The 26,742-nt window shown below is 36.9% G+C and overlaps 6 protein-coding genes across 6 annotated transcripts in view; 3 read left to right on the forward strand and 3 right to left on the reverse strand.

Annotated features, from left to right (window-relative positions):
• Window positions 1-1,093: 1,093 nt before the first annotated feature.
• The window catches only part of LOC131009293 (transcription factor MYB13-like), a 38,144-nt gene continuing 12,495 nt past the window's right edge, over window positions 1,094-26,742 (reverse strand). Inside the window, exons 2-4 of the mRNA XM_057936589.1 lie at window positions 2,869-3,039; window positions 1,863-1,992; window positions 1,094-1,730 (exon numbers count right to left, since the gene is read on the reverse strand). Coding sequence (XP_057792572.1) covers window positions 1,259-1,730; window positions 1,863-1,992; window positions 2,869-3,010 — 744 coding nt within the window. The 5' untranslated portion in view covers window positions 3,011-3,039 and the 3' untranslated portion in view covers window positions 1,094-1,258. The remainder of the gene's footprint in view (window positions 1,731-1,862; window positions 1,993-2,868; window positions 3,040-26,742) is intronic.
• LOC131009317 (uncharacterized) lies at window positions 13,453-14,436 on the forward strand. The gene is made up of 2 exons (XM_057936616.1): window positions 13,453-13,704; window positions 13,801-14,436. The coding sequence occupies exons 1-2, from the start codon at window positions 13,576-13,578 to the stop codon at window positions 14,152-14,154; spliced, it is 483 nt and encodes a 160-aa protein (XP_057792599.1). The 5' UTR covers window positions 13,453-13,575; the 3' UTR covers window positions 14,155-14,436.
• Window positions 14,615-17,436, reverse strand: LOC131009199 (G-type lectin S-receptor-like serine/threonine-protein kinase At2g19130). The gene has a single exon (XM_057936451.1). The coding sequence runs from the start codon at window positions 17,270-17,272 to the stop codon at window positions 14,777-14,779; it is 2,496 nt and encodes an 831-aa protein (XP_057792434.1). The 5' UTR covers window positions 17,273-17,436; the 3' UTR covers window positions 14,615-14,776.
• LOC131009986 (uncharacterized) lies at window positions 20,353-21,852 on the forward strand. Its single transcript, XM_057937381.1, has 4 exons — window positions 20,353-20,419; window positions 20,503-20,837; window positions 21,015-21,426; window positions 21,590-21,852. Exons 1-4 carry the CDS (start codon window positions 20,353-20,355, stop codon window positions 21,850-21,852), a joined length of 1,077 nt encoding a protein of 358 aa, XP_057793364.1.
• Window positions 21,895-22,787, forward strand: LOC131009987 (uncharacterized). Its single transcript, XM_057937382.1, has 2 exons — window positions 21,895-22,352; window positions 22,451-22,787. Exons 1-2 carry the CDS (start codon window positions 21,895-21,897, stop codon window positions 22,785-22,787), a joined length of 795 nt encoding a protein of 264 aa, XP_057793365.1.
• On the reverse strand, window positions 22,927-25,695 carry LOC131009988 (uncharacterized). Its single transcript, XM_057937383.1, has 5 exons — window positions 25,267-25,695; window positions 23,923-25,185; window positions 23,744-23,851; window positions 23,465-23,668; window positions 22,927-23,382 (listed from the first exon to the last, which is right to left on the reverse strand). The coding sequence occupies exons 1-5, from the start codon at window positions 25,693-25,695 to the stop codon at window positions 22,927-22,929; spliced, it is 2,460 nt and encodes an 819-aa protein (XP_057793366.1).

Raw genomic sequence — 26,742 nt, forward strand, 5'->3', positions numbered from 1 at the left:
CAGATCCGTTTTTATGGATCTGGATCTCAATTTTTTGGACCCGACGGATCTGGATCTCAATTTTGAAAACGGATCTGGATCTGGATCTTGAAATTTTAGATCCGGATCCGGCCCAGATCCGACCCGTGGATCCGTTTTATTATATATATATTTTATATTTTATATTTAGTTTACTAATAATATTAATTAAATTAAAAATAATAAATAAATTATATTCAAAAGAATAAAAACTAAAAGTAATTAGATAAAAGTATTTTGTGTTATATTTTTCATGATGGAAATTAGATATTGTTGATTTTGTGAAATTTTGTTAATTTAATTTAAAAATAGTAGATCCATGGATCTGGACCCGTGGACCCGCGGATCTGACGGATCTGGATCTGGATCCAAAATTTTCAGATCCACGGATCTGGATTTGGATCTGGATCTGGTATATGAAAACGGATCTGGATCTGGTATTGGCCAGACCCGGTCCAGATCCGGCCCGTTGCCATCCCTAATTGCAACCCTTTGGAAACTTACTACCCATAATTAATATGAGAACAAAATATCATTTTTTAAAAAAAATTCAAGGGAGATTGCACAGCCGCTAACTTCAATTGTCTATAAATCGCTGTCTATTACTTTATAGACAATCGGTTTTGTCTATACAAAATATGCTCGTCTATAAGCAAATAAACGACGGGGCGGTGGCCTTATAGACGACAAGCACTGAGCCCGTTGTCTATGAGCGCACCTACGTATGTAGACTATTCATTTATGACAGACGTTTTTCTAATAGACGATAACTTTTGCCTATTATTTATTAGCGAAATTCTTGTAGCGACACATTGTTGGATAGACTCATATTCCCGTGTGATCGCCTACAAATCACACATAATCACACTTGAAAAATATAATCAAGTGTGAAACCGACATTAGTATTGGTCCTTATGAATCCCCAAGGGGACACAAAAATTTATTCCACTAAAACCCCACAACATTTTGATACATAGCAATGTACACAACATCACCTATTTAAGACAGCAATATCATATATGCCACAACACCACTTGATGCAAGAGATCCAAAATCGTATATTTTACAACAAAAACACAAATTAATACCCCTCAAGATCCTGATCATATATGAGCAACTTATTCATGGGATATATACTACAAACAGAAATTAATTACTACACAAAATTGTATTATATATGATCATATATAGGAATCAAGCAAGCACATGTTGCTCATATTTATATAGCTCAACTATACTCCTATATTCCCCACAATACATCACCAAAATTTATGTTGAAGAAGTCGTCTTTATCAACTGGCTCACTCATGAAATCTAGCTGGGATTTTGCAGCACTCAAATCCCCCCAATCAAGTAGGGAACAAACTTGCTCATGATCAAATTCTTGCTCATCAAAAAACTTGTGTTGATATAGATCATCATCATCATCATCAGCAGCAGCAGCAGGATTGAAATCTGAGTCTGCATTCGACTCGAAAACACCGATGTTTTCTAAACCTAATTGGCTGAACAAGGCAACCTTGGAAGGTGCAGGTGTGTTTTGATTCAGACCAGTTGTTATGGTACTAGAATTGCTGTCGGAAGATTGCTCTTCCTGAGCCAGATTCCGAATCTTCATCGAGCCGTTGCGCCGTTTCGCCACGTGGGCGTGCCAGTAGTTCTTGATATCGTTGTCAGTTCTTCCGGGAAAGTGTGCAGCAATGGCTGACCATCTGTGTGAATTTTTTTATATTTTTATTTTGGTAAGGAATTGATTAGTGATTAATTATATAGATTGAACAAAATTAATTTCTCTCTTTTTTTTTTCTTATAATGAAATAAAAATATAGCAATATTAATCATACTTGTTTCCAAGTTGATTGTGTAGTTGAATGATGAGATTTTCTTCATCTTTGGTGAAGTTGCCTCGTTTGAGACCAGGCTTCAAATAGTTCACCCAACGCAGCCTGCAACTCTTCCCGCACCTCTTCAGCCCTTAAATTAATTTCAATCAAATTTGTTACTTATAATGTAATTCACAAAAAAAAGTTTAAAAAAAATACAAACTTGTCATCATGGAATCATACGTAAAAATCACCACTTATTAAGGTCTAGTTTAACAAAAAAAAAAAAAAAAACACAACTCAATTGGTAAGACGTTTTTCATCTAAGCAATAAAAGAGTGCATGGCTGAGCATAAAAACTTTTTAAAACAACTTTATTATAAGTTTCTTAGTAACTTATTAGCTCCTTGATTCAAAGTATTTGGCAAAATGAGCTCATAAACAGCTTATATTGAAGCTGCTCTAAAGTCTCTTTACCCCAACTTATATTTTTATATTCGTTTATGCAATCATTTTACAAATATATGGTTTGTTATTTCTCATATGCTCTTTCAAGTTTATCTCTCTTCAATTTTTTTCGTCGGAGCTCTTGAAACATCTTATAAGTTGTTAGAACTTATAAGCTATATTTGAAATAACCTTAACCAATTAAACACTCTCTATGTTAGAGGTTCTAGTCATCTAGTGTGAATTAATGGTAACTCTAAAAAAAATTAGTCCTTTAGGCGTTGTGTGTGTTAATTAAATTTCTTTGTGTGATATGATGATCACTTCAACTGAGAATATAAATTGATTTCACTAAGCCCCATACAAGAAAAAAAAATCCAAATAATTAGGGTTTTCATACAAAGAACTAGGGTTAAATTAGCATCCTTGAACCCCCCCAAAAAAATATTATTGATTGAATCGATCGATTAAATTAGCATCCTTGAACCCCCCTAAAAAAATATTATTGATTGAATCGATCGATTAAGTTCTAGTTAATTGTGTTTCCAAAAGAAACCCTAATCGGAGAATTTGGGCTTACCGGCGACCGACGGCAGCAACCGCCAGTTGGGGACCTTGTGGTTCTTGAATTGATTAATACAAGCCCTCAATTTGTTGTCTTCTTCTTCACTCCAAGCTCCACTTCTCATTCCATTTTTGTCAATGGAAGCTGGCCTCACCATCTCTCTCTCTCTCTCTCTACTTTTTTTTTTGAGAGGGAGATTTTCTTACCAAAGTGTGGAAGCCACTTCACTTCAGTCTTATTTAAGAGTGGTAGGAAGTGAGAGAGATTAGAGAGAAGTTAATTAATTGGTGGTCAAGTATTAAACCGTGTTTAAGGAATTGTCAACTTTCAACATGCGAAGTAACATCGAAGCCCTAATTTTTAGATTATTTATATAAATGTGGATTAAAAGTAGATATGAGCCACGGTTGGGAGCAAAGAAACTGGACTTGATTCATTGATGTTTGATCGATTAAAGAAACTTGACTTGCATTCATTGATCTTTCTTTAGTAAAAATTTTATAATCTAAGCTTAATTCACTACAAGAAAAATGCTGATAGACTAGTGTTAAAAACCGTAGTCGTAGGGGTAAAAAGAGTGTTGTTGTAGGTAGTGTAGTGGTAGATGGGCGCTAATAGACCACGGTTTTCAAACTGTGGTCGTATATATATCGCACACGCTAATACACTACGGTTTTAAAACTGTTGTCTTTTAGCATATCACATGCGCTAATAGACCACACTTTTAAAACCGTGGTCTTTTAGCGAAACAAAAGTAAAATAGAATACACTTTAAAAACCGTGGTCTTTTAGCACGATTTAAAATTATGGTCTATTAGCATTTTTTTTCCCCTATTTCAATAATTATCTAATTATTTAATATCCAACTAATTTCATAAATAATAAACACAAATCAAAGCACATAAATTTAAATAAAGTTTAATATTCAAGAGTCATTACAATAATCTAGAAACGGGAATTAGTTCAACGGACTAGAATTTTTTGCATTGTACTTTAAACATAATTCTACCAACCAAAATATGCAACTAAGCAATGTTCTTCACTAAGCGTCAACTAAAACTTTCAAGTGTATATGACATTTTTCCACTTTGCATCCAAACTAGCAACGTCATACCTGCATAAAATAAATGGACAAAAATAAAGAAAAAATGCATTACTTCACGTAGCAAAAAAATATATAGCTACACATAGAATCAATGAATACATAGAATCAATAACGCACCATATCATATATAACCTAATATCAATAATAAGTAGAACACATAGATTATAATAATTTGATATAAGAAATGTAGAAATATATGTAGCAACACATGCACGACGTATTGCAAAATTATAAAGATCATTCATTACCTCTTTACTCAAGTATATGATCTTGTACACAGTCCGCCCATTCTTTACGCTTGCACTGAGTTCCATCCCAAACCTACACCATAAACCATACATGCTTCTGCCTTTCAAATGGACATCCATAATGCTAGCTTCTCACTGAAAACATTTCAGCAAGTCAGCGATATTTACCTGAACCTGACCGAGACTTGTTCCGACTGATATGTACGAGCCCTCTCGAGTCCATTGGACCGAGCAGACACTGTCATTGGGTCCCAAGTCACACAACTTTGTAACCTGTCAATAAATGACCTCTCAGTTGGATGATTCTTGCATAATGAAACAAGACAGAAAGCAATGAAAGAAGCCATTCAAGTAAATACTAAAATTTAGAACTCACTTTACTATTCGAAGCACTCCATAAATAAACACAAGTTCCCAATCCCACAGCAAGAACATTCTGAGACGACCAGTCAACCAAGTTCAGATAGAAGTCATCTTGAAGCGATGGTGCATCTAGTACCTGCAATAATACACTCACTTAGTTGAATAATGATGCGCTTGGTGACCTAAAAATCCCAATTTCCAACTCTACATTAGGAAAATTTCTGCATTTTTTCAGTCATAGTGAAAAGCAGAAAAGAACAGAGTGATAGATAGATAAACACAATTCAAGCTAACTGTAAATAATTATATATGGTTCTCATACAGAAAAGTTTTATTTGACTGATGATCTTTCTTGGTCCAAAGATCATAACTAAGTAATAATTTTGCTACTCAGTTCAGCTCCATTTTTACATGCTAACTAAGCAAGTATACCTTAGGTCTCTAAATGTGAAACAAATAATTTTCTAGTCATGCCACTAAAGTTCAGTTCCATTTCGAGCGCTATATAAGCAAAGCTAACAACGCATCGAGATTCTAAATACGATCAATTATTAGTGGAAAATATGAGCTGATTCGTTCAAAAATGAGCTTGATGTTATCAGGATTCAGAACCAACTATCAGAATCCCATAGAAATCAACATACATTCCTTCCAACTACAGAAACATAATCCACAACAAAAGCGTACCTTGTGAGGCGTTTTGGGCACCTTCCTCGGCGGCTTGGGCGGCGTCGCGGAAAGCAAGACCGCGCACCATCACTGCAGATCAACCATACCACCGATGGAAAAACATCAAGAAATAAATAAAACCCAAATAACTACATCTCTCTTCCAATATACAATGCAATAAGTCAAGAAAAGCAGGCCTACATCCTATAAACACTCGTGTTCAATCTTCTAAAGGCCAGCAAATAGCTCTTGATAAGGAATGAGGAAAACAATCGGTCATGGACTGAACTAAAAGAGCAAGACAAACACATAAGTCCAATGCTGCTCCTTCATTAAAATACAATGACTTCAAGCACACTAACGCTTCAAATATTAGTTACTCCACACTACAGAAGTCGAAGCACAATCAACAAAAATGAACCAAAGCTCAAAATCGTAGAAATTAAAATTTCAGTAATCCAGCACCACGCCCAATGAGTCATACACACAGCGTTAAGAATCCAAACAAACAGCAAAAAAAAGGAAGAAAAAAAAATGAAGCTCAATCCAATTCTGAAAATAACCAAATTTACATAACAAGAATCTCAAAGTTGCATATCTTCTTCTCCTCCCCACATTTCGCCTACTTTCAACCTATTCGCAAAAGAAAAAATCGAACAGAAGTGGAAAAGCTAGACACCATTAATCATCCAAAGAAGAGCACCAACTTGTTTTCAAGCCCATTGAAAGTAATTCACACTCAAATCATTTTAGAATCAAATCTGAACAATATTCCTACTTCCTTACAGATAGCCCCTGCATTCAGCTATTACCTGATTTTAGGCTAGGGTTTCGAATTAGGGGCTGAGCTTATCGGAGCAGGCAGGTAGGGGGCGGAGCAGGCGGCGGCGGAGCAGGTGAAGCAGGCGAATTAGGCGGCGGCGGATCAGGCGAAGCAGACGGCGCAGCAGGCAGCGGAGCAGGCGAAGCAGGCGGCGTGCGGAGCAGGCGGCGCGCGGAGTAGGCGGAGCAAGCGAAGCAGGCGGCGCGCGGAGTAGCTAGGCGGAGCAAGCGAAGCAGGCGGCGCGCAGGCAGGCGGCGGAGGGAGAGCAGACGCGCGCAGGCAGCGCAGAGGAGGCGCGCGGCGTCGCGGCAGAGACGGGTGTGAATTAGCAGACGCGGTTAATTTTGTGTACTGTTAGGATTAATTAGGGATTTGAAAAAGTATTTTTTAATTATTAATTAAATTAATTCAATAAGACTACACTATTTGACCTCTTTAACATGTGTTTTTTAAAACCGATGTCATACATTAAGTACCACCACACTGAAACGACTAGGCTACTAAAAAACCGTGGTCTTTTAGCATGAAAAAATGCTAAAAGACCACGGTTTTATCTACAACCACGCTTTTAGAGTCTATGACCACGGTTTTTTGTTAAAACACTTGTCTTTTAGGTGTAGTGTTTTTGCATTTTTCTTGTAGTGATTAGCCGCCTAAATAACTCCAACTTCTCTTCCTTTAATTATAGGGGTTTATTGCCGGAAAAATACCCAAAGTTTGTCGATTTTAATTTATGGTTTATATTATGACATATTTTTTGTCAGAAAATGCATGTATTTAACTGAACAGTCCCACGACTTGCAATTTTTCTCATTGCGACATTAAATTGAATTCGGATGAAATAGCCCGTCGTAGAACGAATCAGAATTAATATTAAATTCATGTATTTTCTGACAAATAAAAAAGTTACGATATAAACCAGAAAATTTACATTTTTAGGGATTTTCCAACAATAACCCCACAATTATACAACTTTGTTAATGAATTAATTTGCAAATGGGACTGACTAATCCATGCAAAACTGTGTTAAATTGAATGTTAAACGACCTTTAATTTGTCTTTTTTTTTATGCCATGAATATAAGTTGATGAAGAAGAATTAATTTAACGCGGTGGCCAACCGCCGCCAGCAACTTAATCCGCACGTGAGCTAATTATTTTGATTAAGACCCTCCACTAATTACCAAGAATTAGTTAATTATGAGAATATATATAATATGTTATCGCCAAAGACATATATATATAATTAATGATGACAAGATTCATTGAATCCCAATCTTAATTAACTAGTGAAATTAATTATTTGTTAGATCATTAGATTGTTTGCAAGATAGAATTGTGTGAAAATCCAATTTTTTTTTTTTTTTCATCAAGTTGGTTTGTTGCCTTAGGTGTTTCAGCTGATTTGGTTTGATCAATGAAAGTATATTCATAAAAATTTAAAATTACAGAAAAGAATTTTGTCCAACAATATATAAGTGAGTCTGCAGGAAACATATAGTTGGCCCAGCAAACTCACGTGATCGATGTTACTAATAACTCACGTTATTAGTAATATATATCAAAATCACGCGATCGATGTATTTAATTGATTTGAATATTATATTCAGTTCACACTAGTGATTTTGATATATATTACTAATAACTTGAAACTTCCACCAAACTTCAAAATATTTGCATATTAGTTATAGCTATTGTAGATATATACCGGTTTCATGTAACTATATATGAAAAAAGAAGAAAAAAAAAAAGAAAGAATTAATTGTGTAGTTTTTTGTTTTTTATAATTAAATTTACAGTTGAGTCTGAATTTATGTTCATATTAATACTATGATGTGTTGTCCTAATTAGCTTATGTCATTGGTGATGAATTATCTAAAATATCTTTATTCAATTAATTAAGTCACTTTCAGTACCAAAAATGTCAGAACTCTGTCTATTTTATGTTTTATGACTGAGTCTTGTTACGAATTTTGGTTCAATTATAATTAAATATATTAATAGACAAGAATATAATTGAGTGCTTTCAATTTCTATATACTATATGTAACATTTAATTGATTATCATTTGTAATACTCCACATGATCACATATAAGGGAAAATATAGTAAAGTAGTTAAGTAGTTATGCTGAGCATTATTGACATAGTTTTTCTAACTATATTTTAGCTTTTCCACTTAATTTCCGAAAGACTTGTTTTCCTTTTCGAATTTTCAAGCAACTTTTTGATATTATATATAGTTAATATTTTCTTTGTATAAAGAGTGCAAATATGAAATGGACTTTTGACTTTTGCAGCATATGGATTAAAATGTCAAGGCATACATATTTGGACTTATGATTATTATTGTTAAGTTATTAATTACTCATATTAGTATATGGAGTATCAAATTGCATTGAACGATGAAGCGCAGTCTGTTGGTAAGATTCTTCTCCTTCAACCAATAGGTCGGGGGGTTCGAGTCACCCTATGAGCTAGAGTGTGAGTGAGTTTTTTTCTTTCTTTGGTTGTAACAAATTTTTAAAAATATATATATATATCAACTTGCATTGTGAAAGTGTAAATGTTGCTGGAAAAGTAAATTATAAAGGCATATATGTATAGAAATTGGAACCAAATTTCCTATTTATATTTAGGGTTTCGCTAGAATTAATCAGTTGGAATCAAATTTCAAATTTATACATATTATATATAGTATCACATTTGTTACTTGAATTTAACATATCATATCAAAAGAAATGATTTCTATGTTGGTTTTTATCTATGTCTAATGGAATAAAATTTTTGTTTGTATGTGTGTGTGAGCATATAAAATATTCATGCGTATGATAGCTAACTATAACAAATATGAAGGATCAATCAAAATTTATTAGACGGTGTCTATGTTCCGATTGAAGCTCATATCTGATGACGTATTTAACGTTAGATAATCCTTTAGTAGGAATTATCACATATAGCCATCTTTCATAAAAGCATAAGTTTTATAGCTCTAGTTTATATAACTATTTTAGACTTAAAAGACTATAAAACCCTTTGACTTTTTTGTACTCGATGGTGCCATCGAGTACACAGTCGAGTAATGAAAAAACTGAAAATTTTCTATAACACCATCGAGTACTTCGATTACACGATGACACCACCGTGTACACCATCGAGTACTTCGATGACACGATGACAAAGGGTATACACGATGACACCACCTTGTACACCATCGAGTACTCCATGGTGTACCCGGTGGTGTCATCTTGTACACCATCAAGTACAAAAAAGTCAAAGGGTGTTATAGTCTTTTAAACTTAAAATTACTATATAACTTATCTATTATAAACTAGGGCTTTAAAACTTATGTTTTTATGAAAGATGACTATAATAAGATTTCCCTCTTTAGTTTATATCGGGGCCTTGTCCATCATTTAATTTAACGGACTAACTCAATTCTTCCCAACTTTAGTATTTAACAAAAAATGTTCAAAATCTTTGTCTTTGTTGACTATTTATAAAGTTTATTTCACTTTTATGTGATTAGTGATCGATGAATTCTAGTGAAATTTACTTTGAGTGTGGATCCATTTACTTTACATCAACTTTTTTCAAGGGAGCAAACAATTTTTCGACAAGAATTGGTCAAGTGCGCAAACTTTTCTCATGTTTTGTGGGAGGTTAGGTCTATAAATTATTAGATAATTATTACTCCCTCCAATCTTTTTTATAAGTCGTTTATAAAAAAAAATATTTGCAAAATATAAGGCGTTTTACATTTAGTTACCCTATCTATCCCTAGCTAATCTCATTAATTATAGTCAAATCTTTATCTAATGAGGTCGTTTCTTCTCCCTAGTTTCCTTTGCCCTCTTGCGTCTTTTCTCTTCCTTTTTGCTCTTTAAATAAGGTTAGTTTAGGTTAATTTTTTGTTTATTAAAACTTGTGTAAAAGCTGAGGGCGACTTATAAAAAAGATTGGAGGGAGTATTAAAAAAAAACATCATTAAGAATTAATCAAGATCGAGTGGGAAATTATTAATTAGTAGATTAATTGATGGGAAAACCTAAGATTAATCGGAAAACTGTCCAAATTTTCGTGATGGAACATGTTTAGCAATTAGTCATAAAAAGCAGTAGGAATCGTAAAAAAAATTGGCATATATAATATGTCTACATTAATCGTAAAGATTTATATTGACTTAGAGAATTTTGCATTATACGAGATGAATATAAAAAGCAGTAGGAATCGTAAAAACAATGAGCTGTTGGAAATGGATGAACCAATTAAAATACAAAGAGATGATGATCAAAATTAATCTAAATGTAAATTAATTAATTAGGATTAATTAGATATTAATTTTGGATTTTAATTATTAATTTTCAATTAAAGCTTAGTAATTAATTCAATTAAATATAATTAAATTGGATTAAACTAATTAATTAGAGAACTTTATAATAAACGACAACTCTACAATATCAGTTTCAATTCTATTATATGAAAGTTGAGTAGAGAAAGAAACCCATTAAAGTTAATATGTTGAATGGTTAAATTTTTTATAAATATTAAATTTAAATTAAATAAATAAAAATACCATAATTTTTATAAACGAAGATAGAGTAGAAAACATACTTGAAAAAAATAAAGAGTAAATATCAGTTCTAGCCCATCGTTTGAGCGTTTTCTAAAAAATATCTCATTTTAAGGATATATAATTACAAAATAATATCCATCGTTTCACTTTTTTTCTTATTTGTGGTCTGCAAAAATAATCCAATCACCGATATTTAACGTGTTTGGACCAAACGTCATGTTGGCAGTACACGTCAAACTGAAAAAAATAAATAATAAATGCTTACGTTACGTCACTTATCTTGCGTCATCTTATCCAGGAAAGCAAAGTTGCTAATTAAATGAGTAATTACTAAATTGAAAAAAAAATACTAAAACGCGGAAAGGAAAGTGCTCTCATATTCGAACTTCAATATTTAATTGGCCCACTATACCGTTGTGTTATTTATTACACAACATAACAATAATAGACATAGTACTATTATTTTTCATACATATCTTTTTTCTTGCTAAAATGAGAACGACGATATATATATTTTTCTTAAGTTATTGGCACTTAAATACACAAATTTTGAGTCTATTTTAATTTTTTTCACGTTCTTTCACTACGAAATTTTCTTCTTTTGTCCTCTGTTGCCCCCGTAAACGAACAATATTAAAAATGATCAAAGAAAAAATAAATAGTATGATTAATAATTTTACCATAATTTTAAATTACGTCAGAATTAAAACTGACATGACATTTTAGAAATCCAACGTACATGTAAATTACAATGTTCTTTATACTTTCTTTCACTTGCCTCATGAAACGATGATGCTATAATGTGCGATCTGTACGACGTCGTTTGTTAAACGAGTCTTTTGATCCATGCCGAATTTTTGAGATATCATTTGGACGTGATTCGAAATCGTGGTAAAATTACAAGTTATAAAATTCGTATATTTTTTTGATAACTTTAAAATTTATGAAAAAAAATCAAAATAATCTGAAAAAAAAAATCAAGTATTTAAGCGTGAATGACCATTTAATTATTTATTTGAGGCACGGTTTAAACAATTTAAGCAACTTCTTTGTTAAATTGAAATAATTTATTAAAGTGGCCAGTAACAATTGCACTGGGTAACACTAATATGAATCTAATTGAAATATTGTTAATTTCAAGTAACAATATTTTCCGAATATTAAACTCTACCATCTTTATTGTATAGTGGGAAAAAAATTCAGTTTATATATATAGTGGGAATATATTGCACACGATTGGTTTAATAGCAATATAGTAGCTACTAATGTTTTGAATATTTTGAGGGAAATAATGATTAATGTCTCAAAAAGGCAAATTACACATTAAATAGTTCGTTACAATGTAAATGTAGCATTCCATCAATATTCATTGTGAAAATAATTGTTTTATAGAAGCCTTTATTGACGAATTGACGCGTATGCAATAAAACAAATTAGTTTGACTCCAGTCAACCTCTTGTATTTTCTTGGAACTTAAGAGAATATATGACCAGAAAAGAATTCCATCCATATTTGAACATAGTTTAGTTCTTATTGATGCTTTTTGATTTTCATACTCTTTTTCCTTCACTTTTAAAAAATTCTCATTTTATACACAATTACTTTAAAATTTATATTAAAATTATTCATTTTGCTATCTTGCATATTTATCAGTCAAATTTAACGCTGAAGCAGTCGTCTGAAATGATGTTATCTCGTCCAATTTTGTTATCTTTACAAACCAACGTCATTTTAATAATCGTCGGATTTGAACACGTAGGATTTCTGTCGGCCACTTCAGCACTAAATTTGACTGAAAAATGTGTGTGAGAGAGAGAGAGAGAGCAAAATTTTGATTTCTTCGTGCATCTGTATCATTTTTCATGTGAGTCTGAAATACGAGATGATTAAGGTAGAGAAGATAATTTTCTGTCAAAGCCTTGGAAAATGCCTGCAGACTGTGAAATGTCATCTTTGAGCTACATGATATGATAAAATGATAAATATATATCTATATTATATTATTATTTTAGATATTGGCTATAATGAGTAAAATGTCATCTTTGAACTATATTATAGGATAAAATGATAAATTTATACCTATATTATTATTTTAGATATAGGTTATAATGAGTAAAATGAAGGCTATGAATAAAATCACTCTTCTTCCCTTTTTATATGACAAAGCGAGTCTTAATTATCCAATAGGCCCTCTCTAAGTTTTGTGGGCTTCATGGGCCTGGTGAACATATCTAAGCCCAGAAAATGGTTTGAAATCTTAATAAAATACTCTCTCAAAAAATGGTTCAAATCTTGTAATTCTCAAAAAAGAAGAAGAAAAAACAAGGTTCAAATTACTCTCTCTCTCTAAAAAAAGTAAAATACTAATTGATGCTTTCGTCAACGTCAAATAAAGCAAAATAAATAAATAATCATGTCTTATCTAAGCGTTTAATAGTAATATTGATTAACAAGAAAGTCCACATTAAACGAGAGGCCCGCTCTTATATCACCGTTTCACTGAGAAATTTAATATCTCCTCCCCTCTTATTATTTATCTAGATATTATTTATCTAAATTTTATTTATCACCCTTTATCTCAATTTATATATCAAACACACCCTAGTTATTAATTTCGTTCATTCATAAAAATTATAGTTTCTCCTTTTAAATAGCAATCCCTTATAAATGGCTTGTTTGCCTTTTAACCCTATATATAAAAAGATAATATATAATAAGATATAAATTTATCACTTAAAATAAACCCAAAAAAAGGAGAAAAATCCAAAAATTGGCATTGCCGGCCTTGCAATAACCAACTCGAACCACTTACCCAACTAATGCACCACTTTGTTTTTTTCTCTTTGACCACTACTTCTTCTTCCTCCTCTCAATTTCTTGTTTTTAACTCTCCATTTTTCAATCTTTGATAAACATGAAATCCCCTGCAAATTTTTCATAAATGATGAAGAAAAGCTTCTTCTCTTGCTTCCACCCTTTGGAAACCCAAACAAATCAAATAAACAAAAGAAAAAGCTCAAAAAGGCCACTCTCTCATGTTCTTGAAATCCTCCTACTCAAGACCTCACTGGTTAGTTAGTTAGTTAATTAGTTTCGTCACTAAAGTTTTTCTCTCTTTCTTTTTTATCAAGGAAGATCAATAATGGTTCCGCATTTCCTCTCGCAGAAAATAAAGATCTCCGATCGAAACGTCCGCCAGCTGCTCCTCCAACCGAAGAGTGCGACGCAACGGAGAAGAGGAAGAGGAGTCGAGGAGGCTAAGGTTTCGATCAGAAGCCCCGGCTCTCGTCCCTCCTTGAAAAACACGAGATCATCCACGGTGGCTCCGTCGTCTGATCACGGAGGAAGCCGCCGTGAATTTCGCCCCGTGACAAAGTCGTGTTCTTGCAAAGCCAATCCTGGTTTGTATCTGTTTGTTGCCACTCTCTTTTTCACCGTTGTTTGGGGCAGAGTTAGAGCGGTTGTGTTTGCATTGATGCTTCTTTACTTGACACCCGTGTGGGCCCGCTTTCTCCGGTGACCGGAAAATGTGACGAAGCCACCGGAGAAAGAGGGCGGGTAGCTAGAAGTATAGAGTGGACACTGAGCTTTCTACAACTATGCATAAAGACTTGATTTTTTTTATTTTTTTCCAACTTTATCAACAAGAGTTACAAGATAACAAACTGTAACAAATGTTGATTACACAATGTTATAAATACAAACATATATATACTCAATCAAGTTTCACTTTTCCTATGTCAAGATTCCTAAACACAACTTTGTCTTTATTAAAATGGCTTAGCATTTTCTTGCAACAGAATCGGTTGTGTTGCATTGATGCTTCTTTACTTGACACCCATGTGGGCCCGCTTTCTCCGGTGACCGGAAAATGTGACGAAGCCACCGGAGAAAGAGGCCGGTAGCTAGAAGTATAGAGTGGACACTAAGCTTTCTACAACTATGCATAAAGACTTGATTTTTTTTTTTACAAGATAACAAACTGTAACAAATGTTGATTACACAATGGTATAAATACAAACATATATATACTCAATCAAGTTTCATCTTTCCTATGTCAAGATTCCTAAATACAAATTTGTCTTTATTTAGATGGCTTAGCATTTTCTTGCAACAGAATCTACAAAACACATAAATGTGAACTAACCCTTTGATGATACCGTGCTGTTGTTCTTGGAGTTCGAGGAAGCACTCGAGGCGTTGCTCCTCGCCTGCGAGCTCTGCTCCGTGGAGGAGGAGTCGGTGAAGAACACTATGTCCTCCTGGCTCTCGACGAAGACCTGGAGCGAACGAGGCACCGGAGGCACGTTCACATCCATTAGGCCTTCAAGAATTTGAACAACCTGCCCCATTGAAGGCCTTATGTTCTCATCATCTTGGATGCACCAGCATGCGATCTTGCAGATCTTCAATACCTGCTCCGCATCAGCGTTTCTGTCCAAAACGGGATCCAACTGGCCAAGCACGTCGCCTCCATTGACAGTCGCGTTAGCTGCCCACGAGGGGAAGTATTTGACAGTCCCATCCTCGGAGTTCTCGGAGTTTCTCCTTCCAGAGACCAACTCAAAGAGCATCATTCCGTAGCTGTAGACGTCTGCTTTGGCTGTTATGGCGACTCCGGATATCCACTCGGGCGCGAGGTAGCCCCTCGTACCTCTCATGGTGGTGAGGACGCGGCTGAAATCACGCCCCATGAGCTTGGCCAGGCCGAAATCCGCCACCTTGGGGCAGAACTCGGTGTCCAGCAAAATGTTCTCTGGCTTTATATCGCAGTGGATGATGCAGTCCCTGCATTTCTCGTGCAGATACGACAGCCCCCTCGCGATCCCAAGGGCGATCTGGTACCTCGTCTTCCACTCCAAGAACTTGCCCTTGTTCGCGTGGAAGAGATGCGAGTCCAAGGAGCCATTCTCCATGTAATCATAGACCAGCAGCTTCTTGCTACCCTCTGAGCAGAAGCCGCGGAGCCTCACAAGATTCACGTGCTGAATCGTCCCAATCGTGCTCACCTCTGTCCTGAACTGCTTCTCCCCTTGCGTGATGCTGTCGAGCTTCTTCGCAGCTATGGCTGTTGAATCAGGTAAAGTGCCCTTGAAAACAGACCCAAAGCCACCACCTCCCAACTTATCCGAGAAGTTCTTGGTTGCATTCTGCAAGTCCTTGTATGCAAACGCAACCAATGAACCCTCCACTGCTTTAGTAGTCCCGCCTCCTCGTCTCCGCCTCCTCCATATCAACCCCACCACGACTGCAGCCACGACCAACGCACCACCAACACAGCCCAAAACCACACCAATCATGGACCCCTTACTATTCTTGGAAGCAGAAAACACTTGTGAAGAGGCAGACAGCCTAATGTGGATCACTTTACCACTCCCATCTCCTTCATTCAACTGCTGCAGATTCACCAACTCCCCTCCCCAAACAGAACAACCACCCCCTTCTTCATAGGCATAAGCCGTGCAAGAACAATTGCTCAAGCAACTCGACTCACACTCTCCACCACTCCCAGCCATCAACGGCTGAGCATTCACGGGTAATTTCACATTCGAGACAGGCAAAAACCTATCTCCCCTCCCATTAGAACCAGTGCCATTACCATTACTCTCACACTGCAAGCTCAACTCCCTCACACAACCACCTGAGTAATCATTCAACTCCCAATCGCTCTCGTTCCTAACCCTAAACCCCGACAAGCAACTACAGAATGGCAACGAGTTCTTGCAGCTACCAAACCCCCCACAAAAATCATGAACCTGGCATTGCTCCCTCGGCTGAGTCCAGAACAAGTTCCAATCATCGTTAACCCACGACTGCTGCTTAATCTGCCCCGACACATCCATAATGAAACGCGATATAACAGCAGGATTATACAGAGAATATGTGAAGTAGGTCTCATTAGTATTATTAACAAAGCTAAAATTATAGATGTAATTCAGTCTCATTTCAGGAACTAAGCTGAAAATATGGCCATTCCAAGCCCCACTAGTCCAATACTCCTCACTCCTTTTCCATTTTATGAGATACTGACTCCCATTCGGATCGAGCTCGAGCGAAAACAGCCCCATTGCAGGATCCTCCTCGTTTTTCCACGAAGTTAAGAGCTGCTTCTTTCCCGTGATTTTATCATAGGCAATTTTCCCGCCAGGCAGCCACGTGTGCACCGGATTATCGATACTCTGCCACAAAATTTCTCCGGATCTCGGATTCGACGAGCCGGACGCATCGCTGAGAACCAGATTCCCGTTATCGCGGAGCACCGCGGCGGCGTTAGAGGTTGAATTTAGGGCGGTGGACCAAATCTCGGCTCCCAATTCGTTTAGCAGAACTAGGTTTCCGGCTGAAATCTGGAATTTGGCGGAATTGGGATCGGAGACAGGGGCTTCTCTGTTGGCCACCCAAACTACGGTTTGTTTGGGGACTTTTTTGTACCATATGCCTATGTAGTGCCGAGGAGAGTTACCTGGTTTGAAGAATCCGAGCTCGAAGCTCTCGCCGGCGGAGACGAGTGTTTGGTTGCCGGAGAGGGTTTTGTTGCCGGAGATGGTGTCCTCGGCGAGGGAGGAGAGAGCGTTGACGCAGAAGCAGAGGAGGATGAGATAGATCGTGGTGCAGCGGCGGTGGTCTCTGAGAACCATGGCTGCACGGATAGAGATGAGAGAGAGGTGAGAGAAAGCTTAGATCATCGTCTATGGAGGGAAAATTGATGTTAAAAATTGCCAAAATGTGGCAGCAGCAGCAACAATAGTTAGAGCATTCAATAATCAGAAATGAAAATATTTAATCTTATTTGATTTTCTGTTGCGTGGCCGAAATATAATACTGCAATTTTATTTATATTTGTGATATTTAAAAAGTTGAATAATGGTCAATAAATTAGAAATAGTGACTTGTTCAATATGTAGAGTCAAATACTATTTTACAGGCTGGAAAATCATAGTAGAAGTCATTAATTGAAATGTATTAACAATATTTAATTTTTAAAAATAAATTTTTGTTATACTTTTTTAATAAACTAGTACTTTTTTTTAAGGGGTTATTGCCAGAAAATACATATACTTTGTCAATTTTCTGGTTTATATCATGACTTTATAATTTGGCCAAAAAATACATCAATTTTCAATTTAATTGCAATTATAACATGACTTTATGGTCTGGCCAGAAAATACACCAAATTTCAGTTTATTCTCAATTATAACATGACCTTATTTAAATTATTTTTCATCATAGATGTATTAATATTTATTGTATTTATATTAAATTTTTATGTATAAAATATTTTTAATTGATTGATTAATTTTTATAAAAATTAAGTTAGATGATTAATTATTTCATAATGTATATATATATGTATGTATTTTTGAGCCATCAATATAATATCTTGTTATATATATATATATATATATATCTACATTTTCAACACACAAATGCATATATATATATATATATATATAAATTTGATTTTAATATTCTATTAATATATTATATATATAATAAGTATTTATTTATTTAAATTCTGAAATTATAAAATATTAGGACCAATTAAAAAATTTACGTACATATATAATAGAAACTATGTTAAAAAGTAAATAATATTATATATTATTTACATATAGATGTATATTTATCAAATATATATGTATTTATATATAGTATATTGTGAGATGAAAAGAAAATTAAAAATATTTAATGTATTAAACTTGATATTATTATACTAAATTAATTACAAGGTCATGTTATAATTGAGAATAAATTGAAACTTGGTGTATTTTTTGGCCAAACTATAAAGTCATGTTATAATTGCAATTAAATTGAAAATTGATGTATTTTATGGCCAAATTATAAGGTCATGATATAAACCAGAAAATTGACAAAGTATATGTATTTTCTGGCAATAACCCCTTTTTTTAATAATAACTAAACAATATTATGATGTCCAAATTATAAGAATGTATTTTCCTTTTTTTTTTCCAATTATGGATTTACGCTTCAAAATTTAGCACTTCTAGAATATCTATTTTTTCTTGGACTATGTTGAACTTAGTTGACTAACTTTATAGTGGAAATGGTGTAATTCTCATTTATTCATCATATCTCTTGATGTTTAGGTCTTGGACCTGGTCAAACCATAATAATAATAAGAGGCAAAATTTAAAGTGCCCTTTCTCTTATGAATAATTTGAAAAATGCCCACCCTTATCATGCAAAGCACTACATGCCCTAAATAAGTGAAGAACCGAAAATGCCCTTTGAATGTGATGGATGTGCATTGTTTTCCGCAAAAGTTCTTACACATCTATGACAAAAGTTGTTAAAGTGTAAGAAAAACATCAATTAATCAATTTAAACATTGAAATCGATCAAATATGTGTTGGAACATGTGAAATACTGACAGAGAAAATAATATTTATTTATTTTTGAATTAAAATCGAAGGTTTTACAAGTAAATCGTAGGCTAATTAATCAATGGAAAATAAATACTAAAAATTAACACAATCGATATTAGCACTCAAAACACACATTGGAAAAAAAAAAACAAGCGTCCGACCGGGAAAAACAAGTGTCCGACCGGACACAAGGTTTCACCGGGCGGACACATATATGTTCCGGTCGGATAGATGTTTTTTTGGTTCCTATGTGTGTTTTGAGTGCTAATATGGATTGTGTTAATTTTTTGTATTTATATTCCATCGATTAATTAGCCTTCAATTAAGGGACATAATTTTTTTTTTTTAAATTGATGATAAACGACAAATATGATGTGAAATAGCTTTGTCAGTAAAGTATTCATGTCAAACACTCTAATTTCATTGAAATTCACGTGAAATGAAGGAATCTTTGTTTATATATGAGTGAATTCTCTCATTCTCTCATCCGAACACTCAAAGTGAAAAAACACTCAAACTCATTAGAAATTCTAATATTTTCCAAGTGGTGAAGCTATTATTTGTGAATTCTCTCATCCGAACGTTTAAAGGTATGTCATTTTACGTTTGAAATGTAATTTAAGTTGGTTATTGTTTATTTTCAATGTTTTGTTTGATCCTATATGCTTATGTGAATTATTAGCATATTATAGCATACTATGATTTAAAGCCACGTTTGAAGGAAATACATGTGAATTAGAGCAAATTCTATCATGTTTTAAAGTATTAATTAGTAATTATTAGTTGCATTTTAGTTCTATACATATATATTGCTACATAACTCATGTTATTATGCTCGAAAATTATGTATCCGCCCGGACAAGTGTCCTTGAAAATGTGTCCGGCCGTGTGTAATTATATATCATGTAATACACGGCCGGACACATTTCCTCGGCTACTTCCCCGGGCGGATAGATGTTTTTCGAGTGTATTAACATGTTATATGTTGTATTTTAACATTGTATTCCATTTACATCATATATTTATTTATTTATTATTTTTTCTGTAGATGAATGAATATGGGAGATACTTTGTGGTTAATTATGGAGGTGCCTTCAATGGTTATGAGTACATCGGCGGCTCTTCTAAGAATTTACATATTTTCGGAGACACAATGGCCAGTACGGTGTACATGATAAATTACCTGATGATGGAGAATTCATTGAGCACTAATTACAGCTTGTATTATTTGACGAAGAGATTAAATGGCAGGGTATACAGTAAAAATATTCTTGCCGATGACAATGATTTGCTTCAGTTGCTGGCGTCGCAGCCACATTTTCCTGAGATTTATGTTGTTGAAGACGATTACAGTGGAGGAGTGTATGTTCCTTCGTTCGATCTCCCTCAATCTTCCGGGTATGGAGGTGAATCCAGTGCAACATTCGAAGGTGGGGACGGATTGGAAGCAATCCAAAGATATGCTTATTTAGACCTATCAGCCGGAGATTCACCGGCGCAACAAAGTGTTGAACCGTCGGTCACTTGGGGTAATGATCAGTCAACGGGTTGGCCTTCATGGGATGAGCCAAATCCGTACCAGTACGATCGCCTAATAATTGATCGTTGTTGGGGTCCAGCTGATGATCAATATACGTACGAGCCTCAGTTTGTGGAGGATGCTGGTAATGTAGATGAAGATTATGTTCCATCGTCTGAAGCCGAGACTGATACAAGCGCCTCTGAAGACTTGTCGGAGACAGAGAACGTGAGAAGGGCGGGGATTGAATATGCAGGTTGGCAGAATTTGCAGATCGACGAGGATGATGACGAACAGGTTCCTGGAGCAGATGAACTAACTAATTGGTTAGTACCGGTTATCCCGTTGGACGCCGCAGCGGCACTTGTGGATATTGAAGATTATCAGCTATTGCCTCGGGAGTTGTCAAAGAATATGTATTTCAATAGCAAAGATGATCTGATCGTTGCAATCGGTCTGTGGAACATGAAGCAGGGCAAGGAATTTTCTGTCAGCAAATCAGACAGCAGACGAGTCTACTTCAAATGCAAGCATTCAGATACGTGCCCCTTCAAGCTCCATGCATCGTCACAAGATGGAGTCATTTGGGGAGTGTATAAGTTCACCAATGAGCACTCATGCGACGGTGAGCTAGGGCGCGTAGCGCGAATAAAGGCCCCCGCAAAAGTCGTCGCAGCATATTTAGCACAGAAGATACACGACGATTGCGAGATCTTGAAGCCGAAGGCCATCCAGCTGGAGCTGCGACGTGAGTTTGGCGTACAGATCAAGTACGATGTTGCATTGCGAGCCCGTAATCGAGCCACTGAGATGGTTTATGGTCGACATGATCAGTCCTTCGAGATGCTGCCCAAGTACTTATACATGTTGAGACAATCCAATCCCGGTTCGAGGGTGGAGTGGGAAGTTGACGATGATGGCCGATTCAAACACTTATTTGTTGCTCTTGCAGCTTCGGCTACCCCCTTTCATGTTCAGCTTACGGCCAGTGATTGTCGTCGATGGCACACACTTGAAGGGCAAGAATAGGGGTATTTTGTTTGTTGCAGTGACGAAGGACGGCAACGAGAGTTTGTTCCCACTCGCGTATGGTGTTGGCCCGAAAGAAAACGATGAATCGTGGAGTTATTTCATGTCACGCATTCGACGTGTTTATGGCCAAGCCGATCCACTTTTGATTGTCTCTGATCAGCATATCTCCATTGCCAATGCTATCAGGAATGAGTTACCAAATGCAACCCACGGCCTATGCTACTACCATTTGCAAAATAACCTGAAGCATTACGGTAAGGCAGTGGTCGAGGTGTATTGACAAGCTGCATTTGCGTACGAGAAGCCCGACTTCAATAAGGCTATGAACGCCCTGAAGGTTATGAAGAGAGCCGCGTACGATAAACTAATGGGGATTGGGCCGGAGAAGTGGGCTCGTTCGATGTGTCCTATGCCTGTGCGACGCTACAGTTTTATGACATCAAATGCTGCTGAAGCTTTTAATTCCAGATTGTTGTGGGCAAGAAGACTTCCTATATGCTCGATGTTAGAGGCAATCAGAATTGTTATTGAGAAATGGTTCAGCGAGCGACTAAGGGCTGCACAACAAATCGAGCAAGGCTTGACTGTTGAGGCTGGTAAAAGGGTAGCTATTGAAGTCCAAAAAAGTCGTCGATACACTGCACAAAGGTTGAGTGGCATGAAGTATAAGGTGCAAACTGCTGACAGAAGCTTCAAGGTGGATCTAGAGAAGAAAAAATGCGAATGTCGAGTATTTCAGCTAGACCAACTGCCCTGTTCTCATTCAATCGCTGCAATAAGGTACGATCATGAAATGATTACTGTCGGGTTCATTGAAATGTAAATATGTTCTAATGTTCGTTATATTGATTACTATCGGAGTTTGTTTGTTTTTATAGTGAAGCCGGTGATACGATCGCGGAGTATGTAGACTCGTACTACACGAATGACTTTCTTATCGATACTTACTCTCGCGAAGTTAATAATCTCCCGCCGAGACGCCAGTGGTTGGTTCCCGAGCACATCGCTGAGCAGGTTGTATTACCTCTGATTGTAAAAGGTCAAGCGGGGCGCCCAAAAGAAGGTAGACATCGAGGTGGTGGTGAAGGCACCAGCACACAAGCCGATGAGTCTTCTAGTATCAGGCGTCGTAAACCAAAGAAGTGCAGCATCTGCCATGAAGAAGGACACAGCAAGAGAACGTGCGCTGGCAGAGCGACTGAGCCCAGGGAGTAGTGGGATGTATTTGTGTGCTGTAACAGTTAATGATATTGATTGAATTATCTTATTATTCGATAAGCTGGAATGATTTACAGGAAATAATGCTCGTTGAATAACCAAATAGAAGCACACATAAATGTAACAATAAACAAAACTATGCAAAACCAAGTCTAGTGATACGATGTGTCATAGTTTCACACAACGAAAATATAGATCTAGCAATCTTGGCCCTGTATGCCGCCACGTTGTGGTTACCCCACTCAATGGATGGAGAGCCAGATATCAGTCGTTCTGCATACATGCAGACGAAAGGCCCGCAGCTGACAGAGTCCTGCTGGTGAAACTGAACCTCCGCTGGAGCAAACACCGCCGTCATAAGTGGGTACTTCTCCTTTGCCACTGTCGAATCAATGGATGTGTCGTCTAGCCACCTCGCCAACTGAAGGACAATTGGCAACAATCTCAGTAAAGGCAGTAGTTCACCAACTCGACCATCCTGCTGTCGAGGTGATAGCTTGTGGAATACTGGGTCATAGACCTCGCAAACCAATTCTCCTAACCGGATCCGACATAGGACAAAATGGTGGCCAATTATGACTGGCATGAGAACCTATAACAAACCACAATGAATTGATAAGAAACAACATATAAAGCACAAATGACTAATGACAAATAATTGTTTAACTGATTACCTGTGTGGCATCCATCCATCCTATATGACCAGGAGGAAGTTCATGGCCCTTAACGGCTTTTCCACGTATTTGGCAGAGCCAGTCTATCCGGGGCTGCCAACCATCAGCTACTGCTCCATGCGTCAATATATGATACTCCTCTGGAGTAAACTCACTTCTTGCCCACTTCTCCAATAGAGCGTCCCACTCGCCCTGGAGGTATATCTACAGATCAATAGAAGTAATTAATAATTTATATTCGCACCAATGAAAACATACAAATAATGAAAGTTTACTTACAAACCAATCCGTGTCTAATATGATTATGTTATTCATATCTACGTCATCCAGTAAATCTGCTGAAGCTCGAAGTCTATTTCTCAAGCTTAAGAAATACAAGTCAATATCCTGCAACAAAGTTAAAATCAATAAGTTAGTAGAAAGTAATTTAACAATGTTAAAATCAATAGATTATTTACCCCAGTTGTGAATTCCTGGCTGACATTATCCACCCGCGCGAAGTCGTCGTACTCCCGCAAACCACCACTTGCCTTGACATAAATCTCACGACCCCTACCCTCTCGACACCTAGCCATCCACTTCTCATAATGGTCACTGCAGACTTGTGTCACTGGACGTGGCATTTGGCTATTAACCCAAGGCGATCGCTGATAGTTAGACGGACGCCTCACCCTCTGACTGCGACGCGGGGGCTCTGCTGGCGGCTGCTCTGCCGGCGGCTGCTCTAGGTGCTGCAGCAGCAGTACCTGTGGCTGCTCTGCCTGTGGCTCAGGCTCCTCCGTCTGAGCCTGTCCTGCCGAACTGGACTGTCCCCACTCATGTGGTGCAATAGAAGTGAGCGGTTCAGCAAAGAATATCGGGGTCTCTGTTCTATATTGCGGCTTCAGGAATGGGGAAGACCAATGAGGGTAGACCTGGGTCGACCAGTCAAAAGTCTGCTCCGCCGGTGTGTAGTCGCCCTGAACAGACTGATTCATGGCCCGCCACTGCTCATTGTAATCCTGGGTCTCTGGATGGCGTGATTCCTCACCGCGGGGGTCGTCGTCGCAGGAACGTGAAACGCTTGGCCCTGAAGCGTCGGGCCCTGAAGCACTGGGTGGAGGAGACCGTCGCTGTGGAGGAGACCGTGGCTGGTAATCATCAGGGGACCGTCGCTGGTCATCATCATCAGGGGAGTCGGGCACTCGGAAATGTTTGCTCTTCTTGCACCTATCCTTTTTACCCTTGCTCTTCAATTTCTCCACGAATTTGCCGAAGGCCTTCTTAATCTCCTGACGGATCGTCTTCTTCACCCACTTACGATCCACCTCACCCTCGCTGGGACTGGATACAGTCCGAGATCCGCTCGACGATGAAGAAGTATGCGGCGCTGGGCGCTTGCCCGGATCTACTGAATGACGAGCCGGCTCGTGGGGTCGAGCATCCCTCACAGGGCGCTTGCCCGGATCTACTGAATGACGAGCCGGCTCGTGCTGTCGAGCATCCCTCACAGGGCCCCGGACACTGTGACTGCGAGTCGTACGAGGCTGTCTAGGTACATCCTCCTCGTCCCCGCGCTCCTCCACAACACGGGCTCCGGTGCCCTGTGGAAATTGGACACCCCGAGCTAATGGGTTGTCGGGGGGCCTGAAGCTCACCGAGAGTTCGCCCGGTGTCAGCGCTGATATGAAGTAGTGACTCGACAGATCGTCAGCATCGGGCTCCAGGGGCATGACACCACCCTAGAAAGCAACAAAGATAATATATTAGAACATAAGTAAAACCAGTAACGGTGTGGAGGATAATCTTAAATATCTGATTACCTGTCCCTCGAATAGATCGCGCAGACCGTGAAGCTTCGGCTTACCCCTGAAAGTCCATCTCAAACACCGAGGGTGCGCTGTCGGATCACCGCTAGATGCTGCGACCATGTGTCCGAAGCCCGGGACGCGCTCCAATGCCCAGACATATAAAGCCCACGAAGGACCGTAGAAGTGATATTTCTCGCCGGTTCCTACATCTGTCGTATAATGGCATAACATCTTATACGAATACGCGCCCCAGGGGAATCTATCAAACGCAGCCAGATCATCCACCAAAACCCAAAGCCACGGCTGTACCCGCGCATCCAACCCAAGAACAAGGGTGTGAGCCACACACACGAGGACAGCACGAAGGTACAGGCTCCCATCCTCATCATCCACTCGACGATCCAAATCGCACATGCGTTTGATGAGCGACTGTATGGTCATGCTTCGCGTACCGCAGAATCGTCGGTATCCGGCCGGGTCATTGTTTTTCTGAAATGTACCCGGTCGGATACATTTCTCTGGCCATTTCACCGGCCGGATCGATGGTATATCAACATAAAAGTGTTTTTTCTATCTATTGCTATCTTTATATTAATTTTTACTATTTTGCTGAATTTAATTTAATATATTGTTTAAGTGTTAATTAGTGTCCGGTCGATAATATTTACACTTTAAATTATCCGGTCGATAATATATATACAGTTTAAAAAAATCATATCGGACACTCAGTGTGTAATCATTTCGGTCAACATCACAAATTATTGTACAAAAAAGCATTGGAACTTAAAAATGTGTAAGATTGTGTAAGAAGACCGAAATGATTACTTAAGATGTTGACCCACTCAAGGGTTAATTAGTAATTTAGGGCATGGATAGCTTTGTATGATAAGGGTGGGCATTTTTCAAAATATGAATAAGGAATGGGGCACTTTTGCCTATTAACACTAATAATAATAATAATAATAATAATAATAATAATAATAATAATAATAATAATAATAATAATAATAATAATAATAATAATAATAATAATAATAATAATAATAATAATAATAATAATAATAATAAGATTTTTAACATTTTTAACTTTATTCCATTAAAGCAATTAAACCTAAACTTGTGATGGAAATTAATTGATTAGATTATTAGATGATTGTAATTAATTATGACCTGAAGTTTGAAATATGTCAAATATGTCAAATTAGTTTCATTTTATAGGCAGACATGCACATACTCATAAATGGCTTGTGGTATTATTTATACGTTCATTTAATGGCATTAAGGAAGCATAAAGGTGGGCACACTATTTTTTCTTTTAATTTTTTATAATTGATATTTATGGTCCAAATCTAATACTCCTAGTTTAAAATTTATCAACAAATAACATAACACATAAACAATCGTATTCAATTAACACCCCTTTTAGGATTCGAACCCATATGAGAATATTATTCGTGAGTTACATTGATTTATTTGTAGATTTTATTG

This window comes from Salvia miltiorrhiza, chromosome 2 (assembly GCF_028751815.1).
Source record: "Salvia miltiorrhiza cultivar Shanhuang (shh) chromosome 2, IMPLAD_Smil_shh, whole genome shotgun sequence".
Classification (NCBI taxonomy): domain Eukaryota; kingdom Viridiplantae; phylum Streptophyta; class Magnoliopsida; order Lamiales; family Lamiaceae; genus Salvia; species Salvia miltiorrhiza.

What these genes read in the sequence shown, in the direction of transcription:
- LOC131009199 (XM_057936451.1), bottom strand. Translation starts at nt 17,272, where the DNA reads ATGGTTCTCAGAGACCACCGCCGCTGCACCACGATCTATCTCATCCTC.
- LOC131009986 (XM_057937381.1), top strand. Translation starts at nt 20,353, where the DNA reads ATGTTGTTGAAGACGATTACAGTGGAGGAGTGTATGTTCCTTCGTTCG. An exon ending in GATCTCCCTCAATCTTCCGG is followed by an intron (nt 20,420 to 20,502) that starts GTATGGAGGTGA and finishes TAGACCTATCAG; the next exon opens with CCGGAGATTCACCGGCGCAA. An exon ending in GTTGAGACAATCCAATCCCG is followed by an intron (nt 21,427 to 21,589) that starts GTTCGAGGGTGG and finishes TGTTTGTTGCAG; the next exon opens with TGACGAAGGACGGCAACGAG.
- LOC131009987 (XM_057937382.1), top strand. Translation starts at nt 21,895, where the DNA reads ATGAACGCCCTGAAGGTTATGAAGAGAGCCGCGTACGATAAACTAATG. An exon ending in CATTCAATCGCTGCAATAAG is followed by an intron (nt 22,353 to 22,450) that starts GTACGATCATGA and finishes TTGTTTTTATAG; the next exon opens with TGAAGCCGGTGATACGATCG.
- LOC131009317 (XM_057936616.1), top strand. Translation starts at nt 13,576, where the DNA reads ATGATGAAGAAAAGCTTCTTCTCTTGCTTCCACCCTTTGGAAACCCAA. An exon ending in TCCTACTCAAGACCTCACTG is followed by an intron (nt 13,705 to 13,800) that starts GTTAGTTAGTTA and finishes TTCCTCTCGCAG; the next exon opens with AAAATAAAGATCTCCGATCG.
- LOC131009988 (XM_057937383.1), bottom strand. Translation starts at nt 25,695, where the DNA reads ATGACCATACAGTCGCTCATCAAACGCATGTGCGATTTGGATCGTCGA. An exon ending in GCCAGGAATTCACAACTGGG is followed by an intron (nt 23,852 to 23,922) that starts GTAAATAATCTA and finishes ACTTTGTTGCAG; the next exon opens with GATATTGACTTGTATTTCTT. An exon ending in TATTAGACACGGATTGGTTT is followed by an intron (nt 23,669 to 23,743) that starts GTAAGTAAACTT and finishes ATTGATCTGTAG; the next exon opens with ATATACCTCCAGGGCGAGTG.